Here is a 19,425-nt window from a genome sequence, read left to right on the forward strand (position 1 = left end):
AAACTTACTATGCTGTTCATAGATTTTTTATTAGAAACACCTCACAAAAGAAGTAATAATGTAATTTATAATTGGATGCAAATATGACATAATACATACACAAATACATATAAATATACATGCATTAAAAAATCAAGATATTAAAAAGTTCAAAGGATTTAAAGAGCCCATATTATACATGAAATAGGGTCATATTTAGGTTGTAAGGGTCTCCAACAACAGTCTAATATGCATGCAAGGTCAAAAAACACTTTGATGGTCTTATAATCTGCATTTATTTTTACCTAATTATCCCAACAACTCCCATATGAATCGTTCAGCGATTCATTTGTTCCCAAACCCTTCCTCTGCGCGAAGCTAATCTGCGCTGATTGGACCAATGACAGCCTGCTGCGATTGGTCGACACGGACCAGGCTTCAGCGCGAGAGTGAAATGCCCAGCTGCTAATCTACAATATAAAAGTAGTCACAGTGCACACACGCTTCATAGTGGATTTTGGCTGCCAGTGGGTGAATGTAAACACAGACGATGGACTAGAAAATACTGACGACTAACTATTTTATTGAGCAAAAAGTCCAAGAACTGGCGAGGAGGTCACAGTCTTCTTGCTCTTTTCACACACACACACACACGCACACACACACACACACACAGGGCCTGCGCGTCCATAGAGGACCGGCTGAATAGAGAGGGCGCGGCGCTCAGTTATATCCACGAATACCCGTGCGTTACACACACGAGGAGACACAGACACACACACACACAGGGCCGGCGCGTCCATAGAGGAGCGGCGCTCAGTTATATCCACGAATACCCGTGCGTTACACACACGTGGAGACACAGACACACACACACACAGGGCCGGCGCGTCCATAGAGGAGCGGCGCTCAGTTATATCCACGAATACCCGTGCGTTACACACACGAGGAGACACAGACACACACACACACAGGGCCGGCGCGTCCATAGAGGAGCGGCGCTCAGTTATATCCGCGAATACCCGTGCGTTAAACACACGAGGAGACAATAATATTGAGCTGAAATATTTTGAAACTTGTCCGTTGCATGTGTGTAAACAGCTGACGATCCGTAATCAAAGCGGCACGCGTCGCGTTTTCAACGTGGCTTTACACGCGATATGGGAATATAAAGAGTTAACCTGATACAGTACACGCAGTTACAAGTAACAAAACACAACTGAATATATAATTTGCAAGATAGAGTAAACGAGGCAATAATTTTAATCGCACTTACTTACACTTGTGAAATGGGGGTAGAAAATGATCCATGATCCACTGATCCATGTTCTGACAGTCTATACTGATCCTTCCTTTAACAAACTGATGAAGTCTTCTTTGAAAGCATAGTTTCCAGAAGCACTCAGAACTGCTCAAGGCTGGGCTGTATTGCTGATGTTTCATCTTTGATTAGACGGTCCATAATATCCATCTGCACAGCGTGACTTCATTCGACCGGTGTCTGTGTGTGTCTCTGTGTGTGTGTGAGACTTTTTTTCTGTTAGTGGGCGGGGCCGCAGGTTTCAAATCTCCCGGGTTTGCGAGCCCAACTACTTGTGTTTCGTAGCTGCGTCATCGCGAAACACCTAATAACTCGTTATCAAGACGACTCGTTTGAAGCACTATGAGTCGACTCTTTTATAGATGAATCAATAGTTTTAAACACTGTACACTTACAGATTTAAGCCTTAGCTGGATATTTCACTTCACTTAGAGCTGTGTGACACACTACATGGAAGGGCATTTTCAAAAACCCATAATATGGGCTCTTTAAGATGATGATGACCATTAATCACATCATAACGGTCTTGTAAAAAGGGTTCATTGAAATGAAAATGTAATTGAATGGTAAGTTTGTCATTCAGAATATACTACATAATCGGCTACCACAGATTACACTATTTAAGACTGATAGAAGATTTTAGTCTATTTTAGCAAAGATGAAAGCATGATTTTTGAACTTCTGATTGTGTGGTTAATAATGTCTTTTTCATAATTGCAACTTTATATATGGTAAATTTGACATTATATCTTATATAAGACTCTTTTTCTCTCAAAATAACACAAACAATCAGTATAAAACTTTCTAATACAAGCAACTTTTAGATGGCTTATTTACTGTCAAGTTCTCTTACAAATGTTACTATATGTTATGCAAGCTAACTCATTATAAATAAACATGCAATTTTTATTTCTTAGTTGGTTACATACCTCAAACAAGTCTTACATGGTTTCTGCCTCAGAAAAATGTTGGCACCTAAAAGAAAAAGCCTTCATACAGGTTCTGAAGAAAGAAAGATTAGCTTCCTTATTGAGAATAAATGTTAAAGGTGCAGTGTATAAATTTGACACCCAGTGGTTGAACTAGGTATTGCATTCTTGGATCAAAACAAACCAACACAGTAAAGCGAGTCTGGGGAGCGAGTCTGACGATCGAGCTTAAAGGCTGATTTAAATCGCGTTCCATATAAAAGTAACAGTACGTGATAGAAGGAGTATTTTCCACATTAAAAGGAGATTTTGTCCTAACCAACACCTCAAGTTGATATATATGGCTTCTATTTTTTCACAGCTGAACAACAGAAAACTATGACAATGATCACCTCAGGTAAACCTCATGTGCTTTATTCAGTGTTAAATGCTAACAATGTGAGTTTGAATGCCATTTTACATGACATTTATTCCCATACTACTGAAAGCAGAAGCACAGATCACCTCAGATCTTGAAAACAAAATAAACTGTTTGAAATTGAACTTTAGAACTGTGACTCAAAATAAAACACATATCAGTGATTCAGCATGTACATTTAATAATGTTTAAGAAGTTTAATATGTAATAATTAGATTATAAACCTTACATTTTTATGAGCGAGTGCATAATCTGTGCTTCTGATTGGCTGTATTTAAATTTCTGTTGTGTTTCCTCTGGTGCAAACAACTAAATTGCTTATCACTGCAAATCTCATCATGTAGCATGTTGTTAGGACATGGGGTTGCAATGTAGCTGCTCACCTATTGTTTATGTTCGCAATATTTATATTATTTGCTAATTAATATCCTCATGTAGAACTCTGAATCTACGTCTAATTTCGGAGTCTTCTACTGTCCACTGGAGGTCGCATTTTGGTCACGGACGCATGCTTTGAGAGCCTTTCTGAATGAATGAATGAATGAAATATGGGGTTTTTCATCAAGGCAACCCAGGGTACTGAAATATAATTGGCTAAAGTGGCAGTGAGCAGAATAAAAAAAAAAAATAAAAAAAAGACAGTGTTCCGGCTCGTAACAGACAGTGGTGGAAAGGGTACTGAAAAAATCATACTCTAGTAAAAGTACCATTACTTGCCTGAAAATGTAGTGCAAGTAGAGTAAAAGTATCTGTATCTGTTAAAAACTGATGCATTTACATGTAATTTGTGCATGTGTGTAAACGTAACATCCTGTAGTGCATCTAGCTATTGCCCAGCAGGCACACAACATCATAAGATGTTAATATTAGGTTAGATTTAGGTTGTGATGTCAGGTGACCAAAATTCAACGTCTAGCCAGCGTCTAAGGACAACATTATTTTAATGTCCAATTATGACATCAAATGACGTTGATATTTGGTTGATTCTAGGTTGTTAGAAAGTTACCAAAATCCAACGTCGAGCCAACATCTAAAATCAACATTATATTGATGTCAAATACTGACATTTATTCATCAATTTTGGCAACCAAAATCCAACATCTGATAATGGTCAATAGCGGTAACGTCCACACAACGTCAAGCTGTAACATCATTAGATGTTGATATTTGGTTGGTTTTAGGTTGGAGGTTGGACATTGACGTTGGCCTGTTGTTGAGTTCTGACGTCAACTCGTTTTTCATTTCCAAACAAAATTCAACGTTTAGATAAAAATATAAATTTAAACTTAATAACTTTATACAGTTTAAACTTTTAACTAATCTTGTTTAGCTAAAACCTCATTGTCAAAAACGTGATAAAATCGTGTTGTCATGACTTTTTTGTGGAATCATTTTTATTGTTGAATTGAGTAAAACTGAAAACATAAAATAGAACAAAAACTTTCTATTTATACATTTTTTGCAAAGAGTAAACGTAAACACAGCATTTAACAATCAGTTAAAGAAACAGATTGTTAAGAAACAAGACTCCAATTAAATTTTAACAACTGATCTTTCTAAGTTTATGATTCAAATCTGTAAAGTAGAGTTCCTATCTTAACTTCAGTTAATTAAACGGCCTAAAACTCTGAAAGTATATCTCTCCCAATTTCTCCTTTTGAACTTTTTTAAACTGTGACATAAACTGACAGAGGCATGGACTGTTTTGTTCAGATTGTCAGGTCTAAAAGTTCATATTGCACTCTTTTGAGTTATTAAAATTGGCAAGATTGCCTATGAACTTTGCAAGAATTTGCATTTGCAAGAAATAACTGCAAGTCTAAAAAATAAAACTTCAAAACTCTTAACATGAATTTACTTTACTATTACTTAGATACTGACATCTGTTAAAATGTAAAAGAAAGGTCAGTTTGAGACATATTCTTTATGTAAACATAACCTCAAGAACATTTTAAGAAAAAAAGGTTATTTCTATTATAATATTTACTCAGATTTGAATATTAAATCATTAGAATATTTCTGATTACCTTCTTAATCATAGAAAAATCACAAAGATTAAACAATACCAAGACATTTCCTATTCAGATTCACCCAAGCAATTTATATGTCTTTTTCTGATTAAGCAGATTAGATATTATAAAATTGATCTAAAAGCATCATTACGTATCATCATCATTTAGGTGTAATGCACATCTGAGAATGACTTTCTATTTTACAACTGTGGTGATAACTGGAGCCGCCATTCCAATCGTCTGCTGTGAAGTGATCACTTGTGTTGTGGTGGTTGTTTGTTGAACCTGTGGTTGTGTGATCAATACCATGTTTGCTGGCTTTTTATTGCGTGCTTTGATTTCTCTGTGCATCTGACACCATGAGCACATAACACAGCAGCAAGACACGACGATATCGTTGCAGATACTGCCCTGTTAATACAAAAGCAAATGATTGTTTTGTAGCTTTTATTGCAGATGGAAAGGAATATATGGAAGCTTGTTCCCATCAGTGATGACAAATAAAGTCACAATTTTGTCAGAATTTCAAGATATAAATTAACAATCTGGAGTGAGAAACTAAGATTGTGAGTTAACAACTTGCTAACGGATGGATGTTTCATCCAGAACTGCACATTTGCATCCTACAATTCTTAAAATTGAGTTTATATTCTACAATTGTCACTTAACATCTCTGCGTTCAGATGTTTTTTTTTTCTTGGAATTGTGAAGACTGAATGATATAAACAGAATTGTGAGGTATAAACTCGGAATAGTGAGATGGCCAATAAACTCACAACTTGCAAAAATTAAGTTTGACGAGGTCACTCACAGATATCTGACTGAATAGAAGCTGTTCGGGGAGACGGCTCTGAGCACAGTAAGACAGCCTAACTCATGTTATTCCGCTTATCGGGATAGAGCACAGTGTCTAGGCTGACTCTAGAACGCCTCCAGGAAGGTTATGCTAATTGGATAATAGAATTATTGTCAATAATGAATTAGCCTCATCAAAACTGATCGTGCTTCTCCTGAAATTTGTTTATAAAACATCACTAAGGTCACAATTCTGGTTTACAAGATATCAGTGTTGCAAAGTAATGAATTACAAATGCTCAAATTACTGTAATTGAGAAGTTTTTCTCTAAAATTGTACTTTACTGAGTAGTTTTAAAAATGTGTACTTTAACTTTCCCTTGAGTCTATTTTTAGTGCTGTATCAATACTTTTACTCCACTATTTTACTTCTTCCTGCGGTCACTACTTAATTTTTTTCTTGTTTATAGGGATTGGCTGGGTAGAAAAAAATCAGTTCTGCGATTCCTATTCAATCAAATCGCACATAGAAAGTAAATCGTATCACACTGAACAACCTCAAGACATGGGCGCTTTATGAATTCAGCAAATCATTTAAAAGCTTTAACAGTGTCCAAGAAGAAAATCTAAAATCTTTAAACGCAATGACCCTGAGACTGTTTAGACCAGGGGTGCCCAAACTTTTTCCTATGAAGGACCAAAAACCTTGATTGAGGGTGATGGGCAAAAGGTAAATTATACCAAACTGTATTACATTAAAGTTGCCATAATAACTTCCTAATTTAATAATATTTAAATATATACAGCTGAAGTCAGAATTATTAGCCCCCCTGAATTATTAGCCCCCCTGTTTATTTTTTCCCCAGTTTCTGCTTAACGGAGAGCAGATTTTTTAACCCAAGAGAGGAATAGTTTTAATAACTCATTTCTAATAACTGATTTATTTTATCTTTACCCTGATGACAATAAATAATATTTTAATAGATATTTTTCAAGACACTTCTATACAGCTTAAAGTGACATTTAAAAGCTTAATTGAGTTAATTAGGTTAACTAGGCAGGTTATGGTAATTGGGCAAGTTATTATATAACGATAGTTTGTTCTGTACAGACTGTCGAAAATATATATACCTTATAGGGGCTAATAATTTTGACCTTTAAATGGTGTTTAAAAAAATTAATAACTGATTTTATTCTAGCTGAAATAAAACAAATAAGACTTTCTGCAGAAGAAAAAATATTATCAGACATACTGTGAAAATTTCCTTGCTCTGTTAAACATCATTTAGGAAAAATTTCATAGGCGGGCTAATAATTCTGACTTCAACTGTATATAAAAAATACTTTAATCATATATATATATATATATATATATATATATATATATATATATATATATATATATATATATATATATATATATATATATATATAATTTTATTTTTTTCATAAAAAAACCATAAACAATCTCAAAATGGAGTTCAATTTTTTTTTATTTACAATAAGACTACATTTTTACTGGTGAAATATATGTGACCTAATAGTGTTTTTTAGCAATATGTCACACATAAATATATATCTGTCAACATCTAAAAAAAATGTTTTCGGGTTTCATAACACTTAAAAAAAAAACATTTAATCGAAACATGTAATTTCAGTTTTGTTTTTTTGTAGCTGAATATTTAAACAAACAAAAAGTTATGTTAAATTAGACATGATAATCTTTGTTTTAGGGATTCTCTGATCTCTTCTCTGATTGTTTGGTGGGCCAAATCAAAGGTTACCATGGGCCAACTTTGGCCAGCAGGCCCTAGTTTGGGCATCTCAGGTTTAGAGATTGATAACAAGATGAGGGATGTTTACTGTATGATGTGTGAAATCACCAAATAGCCCTAAACAATAACTAAATACACTACAGATCATTACGTTTTCACACACATGCACAAATTGCACAAAAACGTACCAAAGTGCACAAAAATGCATCAGCCTTTTAAAGCGTAATACTCAATACTCACTACTCTTGAGTAGTTTTAGAAGGGCTACTTTTTACTCATTCTTTGAGTAATAGTTACAACAGATACTTTTACTATACATGCACTACATTTTTGGGCAAGTACTGTAATGAGTATGACTTTTCAGCTTAGTCCCTTTATTAATCTGGGGTTGCCACAGGGGAATGAACCGCCAACTTATTCAGCAAATGTTTTACGCAGCGGATGCCCTTCCAGCTGCAACCCATCACTAGGAAACACTCATTCACACTCATACACTAAAATTTTAGCTTACCCAATTCACCTGTACCGCATGTCTTTGGACTTGTGGGGGAAACAGGAGCACCCGGAGGAATCCCATACGAAAGTGGGGAGAACATGCAAACTCCACACAGAAATGCCAACTCGAACCAGTGACCTTCTTGCTGTGAGACGATAGCACTACCTACTGCGCCACCGCATCCCCCGCAAACAAAATATTAAAATAGCTAATTCTTTTCTGAAAATAACCGTTTGTTTTTTGAAATCTTGGTTTATTTACAGTATTGAGCGATCAACAATTGCAAGAAATAGTCAAAAGTTGTGGTTAAACATTCAAAATTGCCAGATATAAAGAACAATTCTAAATGAGAAACTGCAAAAAGTGCATTTAGCAAATACATTTTATCTCACAATTTGTACTTTTATTTTCAAATTTAACATTTTTCACAACGGTGTGTTAACGTTTTGCAGTTCAGAGTTTCTTATAAATAGAATCGAAAGAAAAAGCTACAATTGCAAGAAATTCTGATTAAAAATATATAAAATCCATAATTACGAGACAAGAATTAAAATTTGTAATGAAAACAGTGTTAATAAGAGTTTTTATATTAATTTTAAACTTGGAATTGTGAGATCCGTAAAAAAACTTGCAAAGTAAAGCCTCAGTTCTTCTAATAATATAAAAGTTTGAAATGCAACTCACTCAGTTGTTACAAGTAGTAGTAACAATTCACAATTCCGTACAACAAAAACGGTATTGCATGGCAGAAACAAGCTTCTATAGTATCACAATAAACTTACCTTGATGTTATATTTGTGTCGCATCGCCACTCTCAATGACAAAGTCACAGGTGGCACGCAAAGTGCAATTCCGAAACTACCCATGAAAGCAGGTCCCAGTATATCCACCAGAGGCAGACATCTACTCTCCCCAAACATTTTAGTAGTGGTGCAGGCAAAACACGGACAGCACCAGTACGCATAGCAGCCTGACGACCACAACAAATGCACATAACAAACATTATTGAGTTCATTTTTAACAAACAGTGATAATGGCAGAAATATTTATTAGAAGGCCTTTAAAAGGAGTAGTTCACTAGAATGACCGGCCACCACTGACTTCCACTTTCAGTTAATGGTCACTGCTGACTTCTATAGTATCCCCATTCTCATTCTGAAAGTCAATGGTGAGTTTTGACAGCATTTTTCAGTGTTGAACAGAAGAACACAGTGAAGTAAATAGGCCTAAATGATGACCGAATTTTCACTCTGGAAGTGAACTACTCCTCTATACTTACAAGAGTTTAAGTCCTGGCAACAGGAACCTATATTTGAACTCCAATTAGTTTCCTTAGCAACCACTGCTGCCATATCGATGTGACTGCACTGATTCTGAAGAGAAGCAGAGAAGTAAAAGAAAATATTTCAGTTACATATATATATATATATATATATATATACATATATATATATATATATATATATATATATATATATATATATATATATATATATATATATATATATATATATATATATATATATTACTGAAATATTTTCTTTCTCATCACGGAAAAGATTAGTTAGAAAAAATAGGTTTTCAATCAAAAACAAAATGGAAGTTTATTTGATTTTGGCATATTTGGTATCAATGGTCTAAGCATGATCCAGTGAATATAACAAGACAAGTGTCATGTCAATAAGGAAAGTTTAGCAAAAATTGTTAGCAATTTTTTAAAAATCCAGAAGTTTTTGAGTACTTTCATGGTGTCGAAGATGCATACCATGTTTGTAATGATCTGTGAATATATTTGCAAAATATAGCAATTTTGACAAAAAATTTACATGGCTTACGCACAAAATGGCTGACCTGGGAAAATCAGACATCATTTGACTAAACATGCTCTGCCGGTGGTAAAGAGACCAGTTTTATGAGAAGAATTCAAAATAGCTAAAATTCATGATGGAAAACGACGTCATAGGGTGCGTTTAAAGTGGCTTGACCCAAGGAATCAGAGGAAAAAGAGTCTTGATTGTAGCCCATTCGGTTCAAAAGATATAAAGATAAACATAAGTGAAACTTTGTACAAGCGCTAGAGAGTTTGAGTTAGAAACTTTATGTTTGCTCTGGTTAATGCTGAGACTGCCCTCTATCATTGTGCCAAATTATAGGCTACACCATTCACACATATATGGTTATATGGGCTGCTATTTAAATCTGGCAGAAGAAACGGAAGAAGAAGAACAATAATAGGAACGTTAACGAAAACAGTGCCTCAGCAGCTATGCAGTACATTTGATCTCTGATAGAAAAAAGCAAAACACTTACACACACATCACCACACTTATAACTTATTATTTAGGGAAAAAATATGATCATAAACTTGTTATTATCAACATGTTTTAAAAAGTTTGCCAGTGGCTAGAAAAATTATTTATGCATACTTTCATGTCATGTGTCAAAACCTTGACATTTAAATTTCAATAACATTTATTGCCATATACCGAAAGTAGCTGCAGATAGTTCACCTCAGATCTTGAAATTGAACTTTAGAACTAAACACGTGATTCAGCATCTACATTTAATAATGTTAAAAGGGTTAATATGTATTAAATAGATTATAAACCTTACCATTTCGTCAGTGAGTGCATATTCTGTGCTTCTAAATGGCTGTATATAGATTTCTGTTGTGTGTCCTCTGGTGCAAACAGCCAAATTGCTTATCACTGGGTATCTCGTCATGAAGCGTGTTGTTAGGATACGCGGTTACAGTGTAACCTGCTCACAATGTTTACGTTCGTACTACTATTTGCTAATTAATAACATCATGTGGAACTGAATATGTCTCATTACGGAGTTCATATGATACTGTCCACCGGAGGTCGCATTTCGGTCACGGGCGCATGTTTTCAGAGCCTTTCTGAATGAATGAATGAATGAAATACGGCATCCCAGAGTGCTGAAATATAATTGGCTAAACTGGCATTAGACAGGTTAAAAGAACAAACAAAAACAGGGTTCCGACATGAAAAACTAATTTTCAAAGCAGATATCTCACTTCAGCATTGCTTTTCAGATAAACAAGAATGTTCACTTGGTATCTTTCTTAGATATCTGCAAACACATTATGGTATTTTTATGCTTTAAACAGTCAAAAACTAACATACAGCACCTTTAAAGATAATTAAATTTTGTTTCATTTATAAGGATTATAAATAATAATAAGATAATATAAAAAGCCTTTGTATTTTAATCCTGCCAAAAAAGCATTAATACACATTTTGTACATTTTTTAGCTATCACTATTTTAACAAAATATTAGTATTTCTGTCAACTCTGTCATTTAATTTAAGCTGCAAATGATTATATTATGATGTGCCTCAAATTTATGTTTTAAATTTCACCTATGCCCAGCATAAATGAGTACATCCTCTTCTATAAAGGATTTATATAAACATGGACAATATTTTTTGCTGCATTTGTACAATATACAGTTGAAGTCAGAATTATTTTTTCTTTTTTAAATATTTACCAAATGATGTTTAACAGAGCAAGGAAATTTTCACAGTATGTCTGATAATATTTTTTCTTCTGAAGAAAGTCTTATTTGTTTTATTTCGGCTAGAATAAAAGCAGTTTTTAATTTTTTTTAAACACCATTTTAAGGACAAAATTATTAGCCCCTTTAAGCTATATTATTTGATAGTCTACAGAACAAACCATCGTTATACAATAACTTGCCTAATAACTCTAACCTGCCTAGTTAACCTTATTAACCTAGTTAAGCCTTTAAATGTCGCTTTAAACTGTATAGAAGTGTCTTGAAAAATATCTAGTCAAATATTATTTATTGTCATCATGGCAATGATAAAATAAATCAGTTATTAGAAATGAGTTATTAAAACTATTCTGTTTAGAAATGTGTTGAAAAAAATCTCCCTGTTAAACAGAAATTGAAGATAATTCAGGGAGCTAATAATTCTGACTTCAACTGTAGGTAAGGTTAAATTCGTAACAGCTTTAGGATAACAGCAAAACAATTAAAACTTACAAAAATGTAATATTTTGTAGGTCTTAAATTGATTTCCTGTAAATTACAATTTAATTTATTATTATCTTTTAAAATATTTGTTGGGACTTCCACATTTTTGTTTTATGGTCTTATATTTTGATACAATAATTCTAATTTTTACTCCAGAACTGATTAATCTGATGTCAAAACTTTGACTCCAAACCTCTCTTTAACAAAATGTTTTCATTAGCGGAGCAAATTAGTTATGCATAGTTTCATTTTGTGGTTAAAAAAATGATAATTACCTTTAATAAATGATAATTACCTGCTTATGATGCTAATGAACTGGTTCCTCTAGGTTGTTGTTTTCTTCAAAGATTTATGATACATTTGTTTTGTGAATGTGATACAAAGTGCATAACTTGCTATGTAGCAAGATGTTTATTTATTGTCTGACTTTATTGATAACTTGCTCTCAGGTGTTCTGGGAATAGGTCACTTAGTATTTTCAATTTAAACTTAGCATTTTTAATCTTATACACAAGCAACAGCAAACAAACAAACATCTATTTTCTGCAACTTGTTCTATATTGTGAAGAAAAAAGTCATATTCATTATATTAACAGATAGTTTACATTTAATATTTTAGATTAAAATTAATTTAAATTAAAATAAAATTTTAATTCACCTTTATCTGTACATTTCATCAAAAATATAATGTGTAGTGTGCACAAATGGAATAATTAGAGCATTTAGTGTACAAGAATAGCAGACATTTAAAAAGAAAACATCTAAAATAAATGTTTAATTTGTATATTCTAAAAACGAAATCTTTTTAAAATATATAGTTTGTTTTAATAATGAAAAATAGACACAGATTGCAATTGTAAATGTAGTTTACTGCTAAAAAGTGAAAAGACGTGACTTACCTGCTGTTTCTAGTTCAACGCTCCTTTTTCTGTCAAAAGAAATTAAAAATGGGCAAATTTACAAGTTCAAGGTTTCACTACAAAAGAAGAAAACAGCAAACTTTATATGTTTGCTGGACCACAAAAAATGCAGATGAACTTGAAAGCATCCAATGAAGTGAGCAGATCCACGTGGAGGAAGGATAAAGAGCTGTTTGATTCTTTCCTCATCTCGCTCTTGAAATTCCTAAAAAGAGAGGCAGAAAATCAAGTTCATCGCAGATTCACCCTCATGTGTAAATTTGACATTAAAGTTGTATTCATTAACATTATTAAATTAACATGAATAAATGAAGAACAATACATGTTAAGCATCACTTAATCTTTGTTAATGTTAACTAAATATATATTAACGTGTTTTTAGTCACTGAATTAGTTACTATAAACAAATAATGAACAATGACTCAGGTTTAAAACTACACACTTGTTTAGAGAAACTAAAAAAATTAAGTTATGAGAACTAGCGAAATAGAAAATGAATGAATGAATGAACAAGCGAAATAAATTCACCGCAGGCTCATTCTGAAAACAAACCCTTATATGCATTTTTGGAGAAAGCAAAATACGTCCTAGGAGCTACGTTTTTTGCAGTTTTTGTTTTCGCAAATCCACCAGAGGCCGCTGTGTACGCTTTTTCAGATCTCAAATTTCTCTCGCGAGTGCCATTCGCACCTGCTGTTCACACGTAAATCCACCAGAGGCCGCTGTCGACTTACTGTTTGACTGACTGACCAACCGACCAATCCCACCCCCACCCTCCCCCTTCCCTAAACCCAACCAATAGTGTTTTCAAAAGCACTGATTAACCACTGATTGTGTTTCTGGTGTAGTACCGGCTTCTCACTTTATTGCATCCCTCTTAGTGTGAAAGGGCTTTTAGATGTTCAGTACTGTTTTCTGTTTGATTCAAAACTGTGTAAAAGTCATTTATTAGATCATAATCAGTTCAATTCTGTGATTTTTCACCTAGGGACCCTATCATATACACCCTGTTCAATAAGGTGTTAGATGTGTTTGCCTGGATTATTATTGTCAGACCAGTGCAACCCTAATTTTCACATTTTGCCCCACCTTGTTCAGTCCATTTGCGCCACTTTAAGGACTCATGGGTGTTCTGGTCTTGAAAGAAGGTGTGTTAAGATGCATTGTTGGCTCGTTGCTATTTTGGGCAACTGAAATAGACCACGCCATTGACCAACTAAAAGCAGGTCTAAAGTCCAGTGCAGAACGCGTTAGTTATGCGAGTCCAAACGCTTACACTTTGCTTAATACACACAGAATGTACAGCAATACACAAATATCTTTACAAATGAAAAAAAAATAAAGGATTAAAATATTATAAAAATATTTATTTTCTACATAAATATAAAACCACTACCTCCATGCCTTCTTCATCTTGGGAAACTTTTTTTCAGTTCATTCATGACAATTTGCTTTTGTATAATGTTATTAGTGATGTCCCGATACAACGTTTTAACTTCTGATACGATACTGATATTGCAGCCTTCAGTACTAACTGATATCGATACAAATCAGATACAATAATCAGCACAAATTATGAATACTTTACTTTTACCTATTTCGTTGAGTGGAATGTATGAAAGGCTAGATCAAACTGAGAACAAAAGTCAACAACAGTAAGTATGGAATAAACGACCAATTTATTAACTATTGGTTGCATAAATGTGAACCTTTTACATAAGAATATATAAAAAGAATTAAAGAATAAATATTAAGACCCTGAAAATTATCTTAATTAAATAAACAAATATATATATATATATATATATATATATATATATATATATATATATATATATATATATATATATATATATATATATATATATATATATATATATATATATACACATATATATATATATATATATATATATATATATATATATATATATATATATATATATATATATATATATATATTTAAATGCAAAATACTAATTAAAGGTCTCTTCAGTTATTTATTTTTTACCATCAGCAAATGGTAGAAACAGCTGAGAGCAGGAACATAAAAAATATATATTGTTAACTGACCAACTGTGAAAGGTTGAGTGTCGAAAGTTTCAATATCACACACAGCTTTTTGATGAATTTTTGATCCAGTTTTGAGCTGAAAAAATCCGTCACACTGGGCAGCAGAAATAGGGAGATATTGTTATAAGTTATTGTTAAATGAATAAAAATGTGCAGTATGGTTAGTGCAAATATTCACATGACCAGAGCAGTTTAATCTGTATTTGTATCATAAGAAGATTATGGCGGTATCAATGTTCCCAAACAAAACATTATTCATTTTACTTGACACTGTTTATTTTTAGTGTGTTCAAGTAGAAAAAAAAAGAAATCCATTATTTTACTTCTACTATCCATGTACACCACTGACAGGTCAAATCTGCTCCCTCTCTCTCTCTCTCTAGTCTTCTGAGAGAAGACTGCTGCTGAGAGATTGAGATGCATCGGCCAAAGTTTGCGTATAAAGTTATGCAAAAACGCAGCTATAGAAAAGGAAAGCAGAATCCGGGTGATTGTGACATGTTGGGTGATTTAGAAATCCTGGCTGAATGCATTTTTAAGTCCCAAATAGAGGACATGTCCTGGAAAAAGAGGATGTATTGTCACCCTAAATAATGAGGTGGATCAGTCTATTTAGTAAAAGGCTTTTCTTTTCTTCATGCCCTCGCGCTCTTCTCAAAGCTACTACCAAAGTCAGAACAGATATCCAGTATCTATGGGTCTGCAGCAGCAGAGCATGCGAGTCTGTGCATGGTGGAGTATTCTCAGTCTCTCACGCACACAGAACCGGGCCGCTGATGTAAGTCTTATGTGTGGGAAACGCTGGTGTTGAATTGGGTATCACACTGAATGCACCACGATATTCCATGACCGAATTGTAAACGGTTTAAATGAGGCTCGCCTGATGTGCGCTACGTCGCCATTCGTTGTCTTGCGTTGCTTAGCAGCGTATACAAAACAATGTAACGATCGCTTGTCCTGAAGTAAATAAACCAGTAGAGATATATTGTTGCCAGAGTGTGCTACCGTCACAATAGATTTCTATCGTAATATACCATAACTTAGTGTGAAGAGCATGTTAAATCTTAAAGGGACTTTGCTAGCAAGCATTGTTGTGATCACATTGGGTTTGCTTGCTGGCTCTGGACGCTGCTGGATAGAATAGCTGTAACGGAGTTTAGAGCGCAACGGACTGCTTATATCGGAGATTTTTAACGCAGTCCGATATAGTTTTTTTGGACTGATATCGGACCTACTTCAGATATCAGATCAATATCGGATCGGGACATCCCTAAATGGTATTATTATTATTAGCAGTATTATTTATTATTTGCATATTTATATATATTTTTAAATAAAAACATGCTTAGATTTGTCGGGTTTGGGACCATATGGGGCATAGCATGTGTATTTGGATATAACTCAGTTGTTTGACCACACTTCGTTATTATTGTTCATTTATTAGTTTACTGGAAATTAGAACTAAATTTAGAAATAGTTTAGAAAGAAATTTTGCACTTAACAAACCAAATTAAATATGTAGGCTAAGAGAGGTCTTCAGTCGAGTGCACACAACATCATTACCTTATCCACAAATCTAAAGGAGTAAAGTAAAGACTAAAAGTGAAAGGGCAGAATGGAGGAGGCTCATTCTTTATCCTTGTGCTGTAGAGGGTCTGTTTAATATTTAACTGTTTTCTCACTAGTGAAGTATTTAGTTTTTCCACATACAAAGTCCACCATGTAAATAGCAAATGCGCCATGGTGCGACGCAACTGACTCTTAAGGGGAATGAGAGATGAGACTCTGATTGGTTTAATGCACGTTATGCTTAAGAGACATTTTTTAAACAAATGCTACGAGGCGGTATGACTCCATTCCTTTTTGCACTTACCAGGTGACTGCTTACCTCCACATGGACAACTTTCCCACTGTAACCAGTTTGTCTCGTTAGCTTGTGGACTTGAGATGCAGAGAGGAATTGAGGAAGTCTGGTGAAGTGCTGTTCCAGAAAGCAGGTAAAACATAAACAGAATCCAAAAAATTAAAATAAACAAGTAAATAACAGGGCAAGAATGGGGTAAAATCTGAAAACGTGGTAAAATAAGACGAGGGCTTTTCTTTTTCTGGATTGCTTTTGAAAATTGTTGCTTGGGTTTAGGGAAGTGGGCGGGCAGGTCAATCAATAAAATAGGCTGGGTTTACGGAAAGAGGAGGGTGGGTCAGTCAATCAGTCAGTCAGTCAAACAGTCAGTCAACAGCTGCCTCTGGTGGGTTTCATTTTTTCCAGAAATGAATATAGAGGTACGTTTTCAGAATGAGCCTGGGTTGTGAAATCTAGTTGACTGTAGTTTCTACATTTTTTTTTTTTACAAAAAGTATATATTATCTTAATCACTCTCTTATCCACTCATTTTTCCCTCCCTATTGTCTTTGATGAGCAGATTTGTTCTCTTTACTATACACATGCTTCAGCTGTCAAACGGTTTATTGAAGTTCTTCGACAATTTATCTCTCTCTTCATTGATCTGGTCTCTTTATTTGGTCAGGTTGTCATTCTTGGTTAATAATGCATCCCTGACTTTGGTCAAATTTCTGTTTTTTCATGTATATGATAGAAGCTGTCAGTTTTTCCCTCTGTTGTTGCTTTACTGAAACTTTTATTTTAGTAGATGAGTTTAAATGGTAACATAGTATGTCCAAGTGTATGAGCATTTCTGAAATTCTGCCTGTTCATGCTAACTAAAGTTCATTGCTAAGTCATGAAAATAATAATCCTGATAAGGGTCAAAGCAAAGATTACATGTCTGATGTTGCTTGGCTTTGCACTTTAATGTTCTGTTCCTACAGCTATTACACAATCGTAAATGACAGAAATGTCAAAAACTGAATGTATTGGGCGCGCTCAATACTTAAAAAAAATCCCAGATGACTAGCTGGTTGCAGTTTTTAGACTCCTGAAACTTCACTAACAATTCAATAAACATACATGATCACCACCCTGTCCAGTTTATTCTGCAATTACAGCTGTACATTACTGTTTACTTACCATCATGTTTTGGCAATGCAAACTGCTCCATTATAACATTTGCAAACATCTTTGCATAGAAATAAATAATAAATAATTTTTACATCAAAAAACATATATATTGTTCTTTCCTTATGTCTACACTATTGAAACTACAATATTCAGAAATTTGCTAATGAAATTTCATAGTTCAAGATGCATTTATTAATGTACTAAGGTTTGTTTTTTTATGTCTTGTTGTTTTACATTAGTAGCTTGTGTCAACTTTAGACACATTTAGAATCGAGAGTGAAACTAACATGAGGTTAATGGGTAAAGTGTGAAAGGGTGATGCCCTCATATACAAGAAGTGTACTCAAATAAACCTTTTGCTACTTGTTCAGACCACTTTTTAAAAATGAGTTGAAATTCACTATTCTTAACTATTCACTAACTTAGTTGTTTTATGTTCAATCTACTTAAATTTATAGGATTTGTGTGGAATCCAACATTTTTTTTACAGTGTGTGTTATTTTCTGTAACATAAGCATCACCAAGCAGAAGAGCTAAATTAAGCATGTTGACTCATTTGTTCCATAAACTGCAATCGGTTGACTGTAGACCTACCAATAGACCAACTTTGTTTGTTCTTACTCTGAAATGTTGTGTTCCATTTTCAGTATGCGAGTGATTTAATGTTCAGTCTTTTCCTTTAAATCTTCTCATTCTATGGTCTGATTAAAGCAGCAGTTGATTAAGTTTGATCTGACTGACTAACTCCTCATTTGGTGTAATTTATGTTTTTTTAAATGGTCCTAACTGTGATAAAGCATTGCCAACTTTGATAATTAGTCAATATCATTATTTGCAACTATCATGGGAATAGAAAAGAGACCTTCACTTCAAATTGAACATTTGAATTTACCTGATAGACTATTCTCATATGAAAATGTACGTTCGGTGTGTCTGTCTTTGTTTTGGTCTTTATCGGTGGCACAGTGGGTAGCGCTCTTGCCTCACAGCAAGAAGATTGCTGGTTCGAACCTCGGCTGGGTCAGTTGGCATTTCTGTGTGGAGTTTGCATGTTCTCCCTGCGTCTGCGTGGGTTTCCTCCGGGTGCTCTGTTTTCCCCCACAGTCAAAAAACATGCGCTATAGGTAAATTGGGTGAGTTAAATTGTCCATAGTGTATGTGTGTGAATGAGAATGGATGGGTGTTTCACAGTGATGGGTTGTAGCTGGAAGGGCATCCGCTACGTAAAACATATGCTGGATAAGTTGATGGTTCATTCCGCTGTGGCGACCCATGATTAATAAAAGGGACTAAGCAGAAAAGAAAAGTCTTATGCAGTTGAGAAAAGTCCTATGCTTTTATTGTTGTGCAGAAAATTTGTAGAAAAAGAGGACTTGTGTCTCGGGTGCGGCCAATGGAGCACTGGAGAATGATTGACAAGTGGCGAGTTTTACTAAACTCCACCTGTTAATATTAGCTGCCTATATAAGTTGAAGTCAGGAAATGAAAATTGTTGCGCACCGCCTGAATGTAACTTTCGCATTGCATTGAGGATAACAGAATTCTATAAATCGAATTATTGTTAAGCTTTTTGACATCGAAGAAAAACCTCTCCTCTTTATAATTAAAGGCATTATCTACACACAATATGAATTCTCAATTAGAACAATACTACAAACTATAAA

General features: G+C 34.1%; 1 protein-coding gene and 1 long non-coding RNA gene across 3 annotated transcripts in view; one reads left to right on the plus strand and one right to left on the minus strand.

Moving 5' to 3' along the window:
• The first annotated feature begins 2,425 nt into the window (after nt 1-2,425).
• Nucleotides 2,426-19,425, plus strand: part of LOC130236273 (uncharacterized) — a 29,315-nt gene continuing 12,315 nt past the window's right edge. For both annotated transcript variants that reach the window (XR_008838455.1, XR_008838456.1), the window contains exons 1-2: nt 2,426-2,626; nt 16,619-16,739. This is a non-coding gene — a long non-coding RNA (uncharacterized LOC130236273). The remainder of the gene's footprint in view (nt 2,627-16,618; nt 16,740-19,425) is intronic.
• Nucleotides 4,115-12,719, minus strand: LOC130236271 (cornifelin homolog B). Its single transcript, XM_056466942.1, has 4 exons — nt 12,649-12,719; nt 9,005-9,098; nt 8,508-8,695; nt 4,115-5,070 (listed from the first exon to the last, which is right to left on the minus strand). The coding sequence occupies exons 2-4, from the start codon at nt 9,075-9,077 to the stop codon at nt 4,855-4,857; spliced, it is 477 nt and encodes a 158-aa protein (XP_056322917.1). The 5' UTR covers nt 9,078-9,098; nt 12,649-12,719; the 3' UTR covers nt 4,115-4,854.

This window comes from Danio aesculapii, chromosome 10 (assembly GCF_903798145.1).
Source record: "Danio aesculapii chromosome 10, fDanAes4.1, whole genome shotgun sequence".
NCBI lineage: Eukaryota > Metazoa > Chordata > Actinopteri > Cypriniformes > Danionidae > Danio > Danio aesculapii.

Coding starts and splice junctions, on each gene's coding strand:
- LOC130236271 (XM_056466942.1), bottom strand. CDS start 9,077: ATGGCAGCAGTGGTTGCTAAGGAAACTAATTGGAGTTCAAATATAGGT. Junction 8,696..9,004: donor TTGCCAGGACTTAAACTCTT/GTAAGTATAGAG, acceptor TGTGGTCGTCAG/GCTGCTATGCGTACTGGTGC. Junction 5,071..8,507: donor GACACAAATATAACATCAAG/GTAAGTTTATTG, acceptor TTGTATTAACAG/GGCAGTATCTGCAACGATAT.